Consider the following 13271-nt stretch of genomic DNA (forward strand, 5'->3'; position numbering starts at 1 on the left):
TAGCCATAAAGAACAGAATTAGGTCATTTGCAGGGAAATGGATGTAACTGGAGAACATGATGCTAAGTGAGATCAGTCAGTTACAAAAAGTCAAAAGTCATTTGCTCTCACTAATAAGAGAAAGCTAGGTAGAAAACGAAACATAGAAGAGACACTAGATAAAGGAGAAACCTCAGATGAATAAAGAAGTCAACTTAACTGAGAGAGATTGGAGAGAGGAAGAGGGAACCACCCTAATGTACATGATGTACAATAACAAGCATATTAAAGTCAGTCACCAAGCCAAACATGAGAAAGAGGGAGGCGGGAAAGAATGGGGTACGAATTGGGGAAGGGCTAAATGTGTGATGTGTATATGTATGCCTCTACCATTCTGTACCTCATGATAACATGTGATTATAATACGCCAATAAATTTAAAAATTCAAAAACAAAAATAATAAAAGAAAAAAATAAATGAACACATCAAAGTATAGCTAGATTATAGTTACCTTAGGTAAAGATTATAGTGACCTCAAAACTTCGGTTTTTTCCTACATTACATACATGCATTACATCTACATACATACATGTGTATATGTCTACGTGTGTGTGTGTGGTTTACTTGTTTTTATCTATTCACAAAACACATATATTAGGAATCCACACTACATGTCAATATGGGAGGTTGGTAATCAATAAGATTGGTAAGGTCCTTGCCATTCTGACACTCGTAGATCAATAACAAAGTAATATGTAAAGAAAGATGAAACTAAATATATAACTATAAATTACAGAGCATTATTCGAAGGAATGGACAAAAAGAGGTTTGTCCCTTAGATAAAACAACTTAAAAAGCCTTGCAGGGTATGTGCTTTTTTTTTTTTTTTTGGTGGTACTGGGGTTCCTGGAAGCCCTTCTACCTCTGGGATACACTACCTTCCATGGGCTATAGTCCCAGACCTATTTTTTTACGTTTTTATGTGGAAACAGGGTCTCTTAAGCCAGCAAGGCTGGCTCCGAACCAGCGCGATCCTCCTGTCTCCGCCTCCCAAGTGCGGGGATTACAAGCGTGTGCCCCACCACGCCCAGCTTGGGTATGTGCTTTTTTACGTGTGTGTGTGTGTGTGTGTGTGTGTGTGTGTTATGTTCATATCAGTGTGCAGTGTGTAACATGTGCATGTGTACACACATATTCACATACACACATATGTGTATGCATATTCATATACACACATTTATATACATATACACACAATTATATACACAATGTATATAATTATATAATTCTACATAATAGGGTGGGCCTAGACTAGATGAATTATGACATGTCCACAGTCCTCTAAGGACGACCTAAAACAAAGCAAAAGCCTATGTAAACAATATAGAGAGAAGGCTCCTAATAAATGTGCTATATTTATAGTATATACCACTGGTTCTTAAATGAAAATCCTTGAATAGGTGGAGAGCTACATTAAGAATCATTCAGAAACTCATTAAAAATAGAAAATTCCAGTCTCCATTCTTAGAAATTTCAATTTAGTGTGCCACGAATGAATTATAAAGTTCCACCTGAATGATTCTAACACTTATATTTGGGTCCCTAGTCACACAGTGTCTTATAAGCTGTTCCATTTTTTAATCAGTCAAAGCATGGCAAAGTACTATACTATTCAGAACCTATAAGCACTAAATAAAATTGTTTTGGGTAAATAAACACAGCTATTAAAAGGAAAGCTATCTTTTTTGTTTTCCCAAGAACAATGACTCTTAATATTATGAAACTTTCACTTAAAGACAGAGAAGAAACTGTAAGGTGATACTTTTTAAAATGTGGGACAAAGTCGGGCGTGGTGGCTCACGCTTGTAATCCCAGCGCTTGGGAGGCAGAGACAGGAGGATCGCACAGGTTCGAAGCCGGCCATGTGCGCTGGCTTAGGAGACCCTGTTTCCAAATAAAAATGTAAAAATAGGTCTGGGAGTGTAGCCCGGAGGTAGAAGGGCTTCCAGGAACCCCAGTACCACCAAAAAAAAAAAAAAATGTGGGACATAGACTTATAGGGCTATGGCAGATAATTAATACCCAAAATAATTTTAGAGGATCTACAAGATTACTTGACATGGCACACTGATACACACTAAATAACGCTGAATCGTGGAAAAAACTGAATAATTTCTTTAATTCTTTTTCATTTTGAAATCCTCAATTGTTATGTCTCTTATACGTCTCTATGGTTGCTTGTCTTTATTAAGTAATAGCATTCCTTAGAGCTTTTGGTAAATATCAGTATCTAGCCGGAATTTAGTAACTGTTTTGTTTATATTGCACTTTTTAATACTGTTATTGGTGCATTAGAGTCTCACATCATAATGTGCTTCATAGTGAGGCTGACGAACATGCAATTGGTGGGCTTTCCTTCCCCAGACTAAATACTGGGATTGGCGCTGGTATTCTCACATATGAACATATCACTGGCGTGTTTCCTTCATTAATTCTCCCTCTTTTCCCTCCCTCCCAAACCACCTCCTCCTCCCTTCCATGAAGTTTGCCCCCATTATCTAAAGTCCTTCTTATATCCTCATTATTCCCTGGCTTCTGCATATGAGATAAGAGAGATGACCCTTCACTTTCTGTAACTAGCTAATCTCACTTAACATAATGTTCTCCAGATCCATCTATTTTTTTCTACAAGTGACCAATTTTGTTTTTCATTTTAAAGGCTAGCACCCACTTAAAGTATATGATGCTCTGGGCATCAGTGCCTTGCTATGTTTCTTCTGTGAGCCTAAGAGCAGACGTATCATCATAAATTATGATGTATAATACAAGGGGGAGCCAAAAATCAGAAGATAGCTAGTTGATGTGGGTGGTCTTTTAAATGGCTCCACAAGCGTGATTCTTCTTTTAACCTAAAACAGACTTTTATTTTGGTTATATTTTCCTGCTAGGTGTTCAAGACCAAGAAGTTAGCCCAATGTTGGATAAACATAATTTTTTAAAAAATTATTTTCCTGTTAAGGTTGGGCAGAGATCCTTAGGTTTACTCTTAGGGACTCTGTGATGCTTTTCCTCTACAAATTGTGTCTTGCTAATCATATGGCTCTTCTCCAAGCACTGGAGACATTCCTCTTTCCAAAGACCTTCCATTTCAGACTATGGTGGCTCTTAGGTCTTTACAATCACCCTAATCAGGAAGTCAGGTGACTTATCAGAATTTGAAGAGCCCTTAGGATTCCCATCATTCATTCCCTAGGTTCCATTTGACCTTGGAGGGCCAGGGCCAAAATATTGGCTATGTTTTCTTTGGCACTTTTATTTCCTGATTGTTTCTGAGTCTTTTAAAAATCATATCAAACTAAACCTGCCCCTCTTAAAGTTCTGCAGGCTCAGGACCACTGATATCAGAGACATCAAAAAAAAAAATCCCTATTCCTATAAGGTACTGGAAGGTACTGTGAGTTCTATTTAAAGTTAAAAACTAAAACCTGTTTAAGTTCCCCTATGTAATATAAACCAGGAATCTTGCTTCTTTCCACTCCTGTGGAACTTTTTTCCTTTTGATTATGGGAATATCTTTGCTAAAACAGGAACCTTAATGACACTTAAATAGTTAATGGGGCCTCTAATAATGGGGGGGGGGATAAAATAACTTTAAACCTAATGAAAAGATGCTTGGTTTATAGAGAGTTTTGCCAAATAGTTAAAAAAAAGATAGCAGCATATAATCTTTATTGTAAGCAAATTATTAGTAATAATGAAGCAGGGTCATAGCAGTCATTATATTAAATTATATGCTGTGTTTTAGGCTTTGTGCCATGAGAAGTTTTTACAATGTCATATATAACCAAACAGGTTGGCTAACCTGGGTTCTAGTTTGAAATTCTAACCAGTGGATGGTCCAGGGTAAAAATATATCTGGGTTATTGTACAATGCACTAACATGTTGATTTGGGGTTAGATGCCCACTGCAATTGCAATACCATCAAAAAACAAATGAATGGCTTTGGCCAAATAATCAGATTTACAAATGTTGCTCTGATGGCAAACTTGGCATAATGGGCACAACAAAAACTTCAGGCACATTAAAAAAAAAAAAAAACACCCATTGATCCTCATATTCCTGAGGCTGTGTCCCTCAGTGGTGTTAGCATCTAACTGACTATAAAAAAAACACCCACTCAATAGTGAAGTTTCTCTTTTACCCTTCATCAACCTATAAGATTAAGGAATCTAAGTCTCAAAGGGAGGACATAAGGTATAATTGATGAAAAATAATAGAAAAACTGGAAAGGAAGAAGAAACTATAGTCTTAAAATCTAGAAATTTCATAATCCTTATCTTTTTCCTACAGAGCCTATTCTTTCTTAGCCAAAAATCAATAAGCTCATAATTTTAATTATGATGGTCCATCTCCCCACCTGAAATTCCTGAGCTCTTTGATAAACAAAGGCTACATAAGGATAGTCTGACACTTGGTCAAACCCAGACACCATACAGTCACCCACCATTCAGGTGTCAGAAATATGAAGATTCTAAGAAAAATACCAGATGTCCATCCCTGCTGTGAGACTTGTCCACCCCCTCATGTGGGTCTCCTGTAAAAGAACTGAGAGACCCCCAAGGGCACTTTCTTTCTCCTGAAATGGCCAATATTCTCCCTTGAACATGTATCCCCTAACTACCTAAATAAACCTGTCTCGAAAAAAATAAAGCATGTGATATTTTTAATTTACTATAACAAAAATAAAAAGAAAACGAATTTAAAATGGTACAAGTTGAATGCAAGTATTAAAATATTATGGGGATATTCTGTGAATGATTGAAGTCTGGAAAAACTAATATTATGTGAAATATTGCTAAAAGTAACAACCAATTTTACTCTTTTGCATCTCTTTCTCTTTCTCTCGTCCCCCAAGCACACTCACAAGCATACATATACATACACACACATACTTAATGATTAAACTTATAAATAACCAGAAGCCTAAAATACTTGTAGGAAGACAATGAAAGGCCTACTGTACCATTTGATATAAATGCCACAATAAGACTTTTTCATGATGTAATAATGATTGATTTTCTATATTTTTACTAAATAAGTATGATAATCTATATCTGGCTCTGTGTGTGTATGTATTCATAAGTATATAAAATATACCTATGCTGTCCTCTGAAAGCCAGGACAATTACTATTCTGGAATGCATTACAAATACCTTATAATCTTTGGGTCGGCAGCAGCCAAGATGAGAATGATCTGGAAAAGAATGTATGAAAAAAGTATAAATATATCAAGAAGGAAAAATATGATTTCAACTTTGATTTTTACCTATTATCACCTTCTATAATTCATGCATATTTCAGAAATACTTTGAAATTTTTGAACAATATTACATAAGCAAGTATTTTTAGCCAACAGGTAAAAAGCTCTATCAATTTCTCAGCAATTACATAATTTCAAAAATACTATTTTCATTAGAGTAGGCAATACTTAAATATAGGGAGAAAAGACTTTAATTTGCTAAGCCAATTTGTCTATTCATATTGGGTAATTTTTAGTTGATAAACCAGTTTGTGATGAAATATTATTTATATTTATTATTTTGTTAGATACTGTCAAATTACATGTTGTCTTCTTCTTGAAATCCATGCTAGAATCAGATGGGCATAATGAAATAGAACCAGTTTCAGATGGTGGAAAGAATAACAAAGTATATACTTTGTTGATAAATAGATCTTCATTACATACTCCAGGCCCTGGCACTGACTTGTATGATGTAGACACTTAAACTTTTTAAGTCAATATTCCTAATCTGTATGATGTACCTATTTCATGATATTGTTTTAAAGATTACGTTCGATATTTCTAAGTATTAACTATTATGGAACAAAAATAAAACTAAATATTAATAAATATTGACTGTTATCACTAACACCATCATCAATTTTAAATTCTAATCCAGACTTTGGTTCAAATTACAATTCTGTCACTTAGATATTTTTATGTAAAGGTATACAACTATCTATTTTATTCCTCGTTTTAAAAGTGTAAAAACAAGGCTTATCCCATTTCACAAAACCAAAATGAAGATTATTTTGTGTGTGTGTGTGTGTGTGTGTGTGTGTGTGTGTGTGTATGTGTGTGGTACTGGGGATGGAACCCAGGGGCCTTCTACCTCCAGGCTACACAACCAGATGTATTTTTATATTTTATTTGGAAACAGAGTCACTTAAACCAGCTGATACTGGCTTTGAACCTGCATGATCCTTCTGTTTAGCCTCCCAAGTGCAGGGATTACAAGCGTGCTCCACCATGCCCGGCCCAAAATTAGGATTTAAATTAAATAACCTGTAAAAGATTGCAGCATAGTATCTGCCACAAAATAGATTTATAAATCTAATTCTAAATCTTTCCCTAAGATAATGTCCATTTCATTGTACATGCAGATTTTGGATCTTACTTATCACTTAAAAAGTCAACCTTCAAAAATCAATTTTAAATGGTATAATCTCTGTTACATGTAAAGTAAAAACATGAGAATTTTAACTTGCATCGTTTTTCTTCACTTATACATTCTGTTAAAAAGCAACGTTAAGAGTCTATAATTTAATTTCTCAAACAACCCTATCCAGAAAAAAAAAATAGTATATAGATAGAGAGACATGGAGTATTCTGTGTTCGTTAAATTCTTTATCTTTCTTGTGTAAAACAAGATTTTTTTTCAGAGGTATCCTGAACCATACTAAAAGTAAGGTAAAATATTAATGTCTTGCCGGGCTTGGTGGCACATGCTTGAAATCCCCGCACCTGGGAGGCTGAGACAGGAAGATTGCACAGGTTCGAAGCCAGCCTCAGCTACTTAGTGAGGCTCTCAGCAACTTAGTGAGACCCTGTTTCCAAATAAAATAGAAAAAAAAATAGGTCTAGGAGTATAGCCCGGAGGAAAAAAGCCTCTGGGTTCTACCCCTAGTACCATAAAAAATAATTTAAAAAATGTCTTTCACACAAGGCCAGTCTCTCCTAGCATTCATGACTTGGGCTGTATAGTCTGGGGTGATTCTTATTGTTTTTTGCCTTTATATGTCACCCATCCTTTTGTTCTCACTGCTTTTAAGATTCCTTTTTTGGCCTCTATGTTGGTCATTTTGACTATTATGTGGCGTGGGGAGGTCCTTTTTGATCTTGTCTTAATGGTGTTCTGTATGTTTCCTGGACAAGAAGATCCAAGTCTCTTTTCATGTTTGGAAAATTCTCTGAAATTATTTCTCTGAAGAGATTATGGATGCCCTTGGTCTGTACCTCTATCCCTTCTTCAATGCCTTTTATCCTTAAGTTAGGACGCTTCATGTTTTCCCAGTTGTTGGATGTTTAGGTTTTGTTGCTGTAATGACTTCTGTATACTGTTGACTGTGTTTTTGGTTTTGGACGAACTGTCTTCTAACAGTGATATTCTATTTTTCATTTCATCTAATCTTCCAGAATTTTTTTCTATTTCTCTCTTCATTTCATTTACTGACTTTCATTTTTAGACCTCTTTCTGATTCTTCCTTAGTATTTCTAATTTGTCTTTAATCTCCTCTAGACTTGTTTTAAATCCTTTCATCATATTGTAGATCATCCCCTTCTTGCATTTCTTCTAGGTCAGTATTCGTGACTTTTGTTATTTCCTCACTATTCCTGGTTCTCATATTTTCAAAGCTCTCTGGCCTGCTTTTCTGATGTCTTCCCATCGTTTGTGGGTATTATGTTTAGTCCAATCTTAGTAGTAGAAATTTAGAAGAGTCAACAGGTAACCAGTACTTCATCAGGTGGAGAGGGTTAGGTGATGGTGGAGTAGCTAGGCTGATGGGTGCAGGAGTCAGGTAAGGTAGAGGTTGTAGAAGAATTTAAGTATAATAAAGTTATATAAGGTTGAGAATGGGAGAAGGTTAGTTAGTAGGACTATTGTATTTATTAGAATATTTAAGTATGGAGATGTGAGAAACTTTGTGTATTAAACAAGTAGATACAGTTAGGAGACAAAAAGAGTTTTGAGGGAAGATAGTAGGCAGGTTAAATTGAAGACTTTTGTAGAAGGAGTGTGGGGAAGGAGCAAACACAAAGTATCAAAATAAGGTACAAATGGCAAACTATTACACATCAAATATAAACAACAACATTGACCAAAACAAAAATAGACCACCAAGAGAACAAAAAGGGTTAAGAGAAAAAAACAAGATAAAAATAATATAAAATGAACTAGCAACCATGTGAGATAAAGTGAAGGAACCAAACAAACAAGAAACCCAAATAAAAGTAAAAAAAAAAAAAAAAAAAAAAAAGAAGACAAAAAACTCAATAAAACCAAAAACCAAAAAAATACCAAACCAAAAAACAAAACAAAACAAAATAGTCCTACTACTTTACGAATATAGGGAGGGCCGGTGTCATTTCTGAATGTCCAATCGTTGTAATAGATTCAGGAGTATATTCCAATATCTCTTATTTGCTGGGAGCAATCCCTTGTGGCCCTGTGCAGGTATTGTGCCTTAAGTATTCTCCCTGTGACACTGGAGTTGAACTTGCCCCCCCCCCTCGGCGCACACTGTCACCCACAGTTATTGCTGTGTCTAGTGGCACTCACTCACTGTGTGTCTGCTGGGTCCCGTGGCTCATCTGAGCTCATGCAGTTACCTGGCAGCCCAGTATGGGGCTCTGAAGGGCTGGCTGCTCTTCCTTATCCTGCTGATTCTCTGTGCACATGGTTAGCAGGTCCGGTTCTGGGTCCTAGAAGGTCTCCCAGCACCTCTGCAGGTGCCACCTCTGGTGAGCAAACTGTGCCACTCAGGTGCTCGGGTGAGCTCGCAGCTTAAGATGATGGAGCTCTATGGCCACTTTCACACTCTTGGGTTTTTTCACGCAATTCTTGTTGTGCCCTGTTTGGGCTGACGGCCCAGTATGGCGCCGGTGGCCACCCGTGTCTGTAACTCGCTTGTGCTTTTCTTAAGTGTTGCAGTGAATCTCGCAGTGTAGAGTTACTGGATTTCTCCCGCTGTAGTCCCTGAGTCTGTTTTGGGTTGTAAGCTGAATTTAATTTTGTTTATTAAGACGCTTCTTTCTAAGTAGTTGAACTTAATTTGCTTCAGCTAGTGAGATATGCTGCATCTCTCTATCACCATTTTCCAATACCTCCATTTGGTTTAAGACTCAATTCATTGTAGTCTGTTTTAAAATTAAAAATAAAAAGTCTACCTCTGTCTTTTCTGAAAGTCAAATGTATAACATGGCCCCAAGTAGAATAAGAATTTAAAAAATTGACAAGTATATAGTGAGTCTAATTCTCTGAAAATGTGAACTTTAAAGATTAAGATAATTTTCAGTGGTATTTATTCTCTGGCAGCTAGTGTAATATTAGGTGTCAATGAGTTAAAACACTAATATGTGCTACTTTTCACAAGCCACTTATAAACTTAACCTAATTTCAACAGGTTTATAATTTTCTTTCATTTTTATTAATTAAGTCATTAATTCTATCTAAGGTTTCTTAATATTTACATTTAATCACTCTCATCAACCAAATTTAAATACAGGAGATAAAAGCCATGGCCCATGGCCATGAAGAAGTTGTAACCTATTTTGGTAAAGTTACACAAAGTTAAATAAGAGCGTATAAAAAAAAAAGACTAAATGTCAAAATGGTACAGACAATGATAATAAAAAGTCCTATCATTAGGCAATCTCTCAACGTTGAAGGCAATCCAAAAACCTTGTAAAGGTGGACAAACTTAACTTGGGCATAATAACATAAATCCCATTTTGAATAAAAAGAATGAGCTAAATCAGATCTTATGTGTGATCTTGATTTAACTTTAGACTTCCGGTTTCTTTATCCATAAAGTGAAAATAAATAGTAGTCACTCTGTAAATATAATATGAAGTTAATACAATTCATCAATATAATTAAAAAATGTACTTAGAATAGTAGCTAGTTGCAAACATATTCAGTACATACTAATTATTGCTTGATTCTCCAATAACTTCATGAAATAGATGTTATGGAATAAGTATCTGTATCCCTTTCCCCAGAATCATTTGATGAAGCTCTAATCCATACTGTGATGGTATTTGAAGATGGAATCTTTAGAAAGTAATCAGAGTTAAGATGAGTTATGACAATGGGCCCTTATGCTGGGATCGATGCCCTTATAAAAAGATATCACAGAACCTGTGTGCATGTCCTTTCTCTTTCTTTCTCTCCTTCTTTCCATCTCTCCCCATAAATGCAAAAAAGAAATCATCTGAGAACACAGAAGCATGGTAGACACATGCAAGCCAAGAGAAGAAACCTAATAAAACTACCTTGCTAGCATCTTAATTGTGGCCTTCCCAGCCTCCAGAAATGTGAGAAAATAAATTTCTGTTGTTTAAAACTCCCAGACTATGATAATTTGTTATGGAAACCTGAGCAGATTCAAACAATAGGTAGGAATGATTATCTTATCTATTTTATATCTTAGACTGACTTCCTAACTAAAAAGCAATAAATTGAGGTCTTTGGTTATTTTAAGTGTTGCTTCCATTAATATAAAGATAATATATTTCTTTACAATAAAAAGCATATGGTAAAATAAGTGTCTTTAGTTTTTAAATTGGCATCAGATTATTGATTTGTTAACCAATTTGATGTGATTTATAACTAAAGGAAGTGAATGCCAGGTAGTGACTAACAATATTGATTAAAAAGCAAACGAGATAATCAGTCATGGAAACATTTGTTCAGTTTCCATTAGAAACTAAGATCCACTTTGTCCTAAAGAAACATTAGCACTGGTACTAGTCCAATAACTTGGGTCTTCTGCTTCTTTCCTCACTCCATGGTTGATCATAATCCACAGAATATGATTTATTCCCTAGGGACCAATCCTGACTTTTAGCAAGGATTTATGAAATTTTAATCTAAAACTAATCTATCACTTCATTCCCTCTATCAAAGTAGTAACACAAACTTCATCTGTCAATTATAACTAATGTGTTTCTCCTATGTGTGAATCTATATTTTAGCCACTTTCATGGTACTTGGTTATAAAGGATACCACTACCTTCCTTTTCCATAACTTCATGAAACTGAATACTATTCTGGTAGATTGTACTATTACTTATTACAAAAATTCCTTACGCTGATTCAGGCGTGGTGGAGCACACTTGTAGTCCCAGTACTTGAGAGGTTGAGACAGGAGGATCGCAGGTTTGTGGCCAGCCTCAGCTACTTACTGAGGCCCTCTATGACTTAGTGAGACCCAGTCTCAAAATAAAGAATAAAAAATAGGGCTGGAGTTGTAGCTCAGAGGTAGAATTCCCCTGGGTTAAATCCCCAGTACCTCAAAAAAATTAATGTTTATGCCTACTTGAACCTCCAAAGAGCATCTACCTCTGTAATCTGCACTTCTCCACCCTTACTTATTCAATGTCTGGGAAACATTTTAAGGTTGGCCTCTGATCTCCTATGAAACTTCATGAAGCAAAGGGCAATTCTTTTACCATAAGTCAATCCCTATGGATACAATCAAGGCTAGTATGACCAGTTTTAAGAAACTAGGATTTAATATCTCTCAGGAGTACAACCTTCTAAGAAGGAAAGGCATATAATGAAGTGTTTCCCATCTCTTGCTTACTTGTGCTGTGTTTCTGGAAATAGAAACTATTTAATCCAACTTTTAATAAAGTCCTACCTCACTATTCAACAGGGTTGATTAAAAAAATTCTTTAATACTCAAGTGTCTTAGATAAAATGGCATATAATTTGTAATAACTATACACATTTTCCTAAATAACATTCTTCTAGATTTATAATATATAATACTATATAAAAGCTATGTAAGCTAATATCAATGAAAAAAGTCTACATATTCAGTACAAACATAATTTTTACAGAATATTTGGGATCTTTATCTTATTAATAAACCCATGGATACAGAGCCTATGAATACAGAAGGCTGACTATATATTTTATCATTCTCATTCATGTAGCCGTCAGTGTTTCAATAGCAAAAATATCATTTTATCCTTTCTTTTCTTGTCTGAAGTTTCTGACTAAAAGAGTAATAATCACTTAAGAATATGTTCTACATATTCCAATATGTAGATAATATGTCTAATAAGCATAAAAATAAACATCCAATGCCACTAATAATTAGGATGCAAAAGAAAAATCATGAGATAGGACTACATACTCAGAATAGCTTTTAAAAAACCAGGTGCTTAGAAAACATCATATGGATCCACCATATGATCTGGGCATAACACTACTGGGTATCTTTCCAAAGGGGTTGAAACCAGAGAACTACAGTAATATAAGCATACCCATGTTCATAGCAGCACAATTTACAATAGCCAAACTATGGGCCCAACCTAGGTGCATATCAGCAGAGGAATGGATTACAAAATTGTGGAAAATACACACAATGAAATTCTACTCAGCAATAAAGAAAAATAAAATTACACCATTCAAGAAAATGGAAGGACCTGTAAAACACTGTTAGGTGAGATTAGCCAATTACAGAGAGTTCAGGGTCATATGTTTTCTTTAATATGTGCAGGATAGGGAGTAATTGGCAAATAAGAGAGACTGCAGATGAAGAAAAACCTCAGGGGAGCCATGGAGGATACATTAGGTTAGGAGTGGAAGAAGACTTAGGTTCACTAATAGAAACACTACCATGGATATACACGTGAATATATATGCCAGTGTCAATCTGGGTACTCTATACTGGAATAGAGGGAAATGGGGAAGGGGCACCAAGAGCATGAGCATGCATGTCATTGTCAACATGATTTACATTATGATGTGAGACTATAATACACCAATAAAAGCACAAAAAAATTAAAAACAGGTGTTATCAAGTATAGGCTTAAATTAAAGCTCATGAACTATTTTGAGAATGTAAAATGGTATGACAATTTCTTAAGAGATAAAAATAAATTCACCATGTGCCATGTGAATCAGTAATTCCATTTCTAATTATCTATCCAAGAGAATGGAAACACATATTTATGTAAAAACTTAAATACAAATGTCCAGAGAAGCTTTATTAATGATAACCAAAAGGTAGAAACAACCCAGAGATTGATGGAGGAAATACAGATTGACTGCAAATCAGTACAAAGAAGCTGCTGGGGCAATGAAAATGCTCCGAAATGGATTGTGGTGGTAATTTCACAACTGTGCTAATTTCTTTAAAGTACTTTAATTGCCGGGCGTGGTGGCGCACACTTGTAATCCCCGTGCTTGGGAGGCGGAGACAGGAGGATTGCACA

At 35.4% G+C, this 13271-nt stretch overlaps 1 protein-coding gene across 4 annotated transcripts in view; it reads right to left on the reverse strand.

The window, feature by feature from the left end:
• The window catches only part of SPATA6 (spermatogenesis associated 6), a gene marked incomplete at both ends in the record, with an annotated part of 131963 nt that overhangs the window by 62670 nt on the left and 56022 nt on the right, over positions 1 to 13271 (reverse strand). For all 4 annotated transcript variants that reach the window (XM_080690395.1, XM_080690397.1, XM_080690398.1 and 1 more), the window contains one exon: positions 5194 to 5234. In XM_080690395.1, the coding sequence (XP_080546521.1) occupies positions 5194 to 5234 (41 nt within the window). The remainder of the gene's footprint in view (positions 1 to 5193; positions 5235 to 13271) is intronic.

Source organism: Muscardinus avellanarius (assembly GCF_963383645.1).
Source record: "Muscardinus avellanarius genome assembly, chromosome: 3".
Classification (NCBI taxonomy): domain Eukaryota; kingdom Metazoa; phylum Chordata; class Mammalia; order Rodentia; family Gliridae; genus Muscardinus; species Muscardinus avellanarius.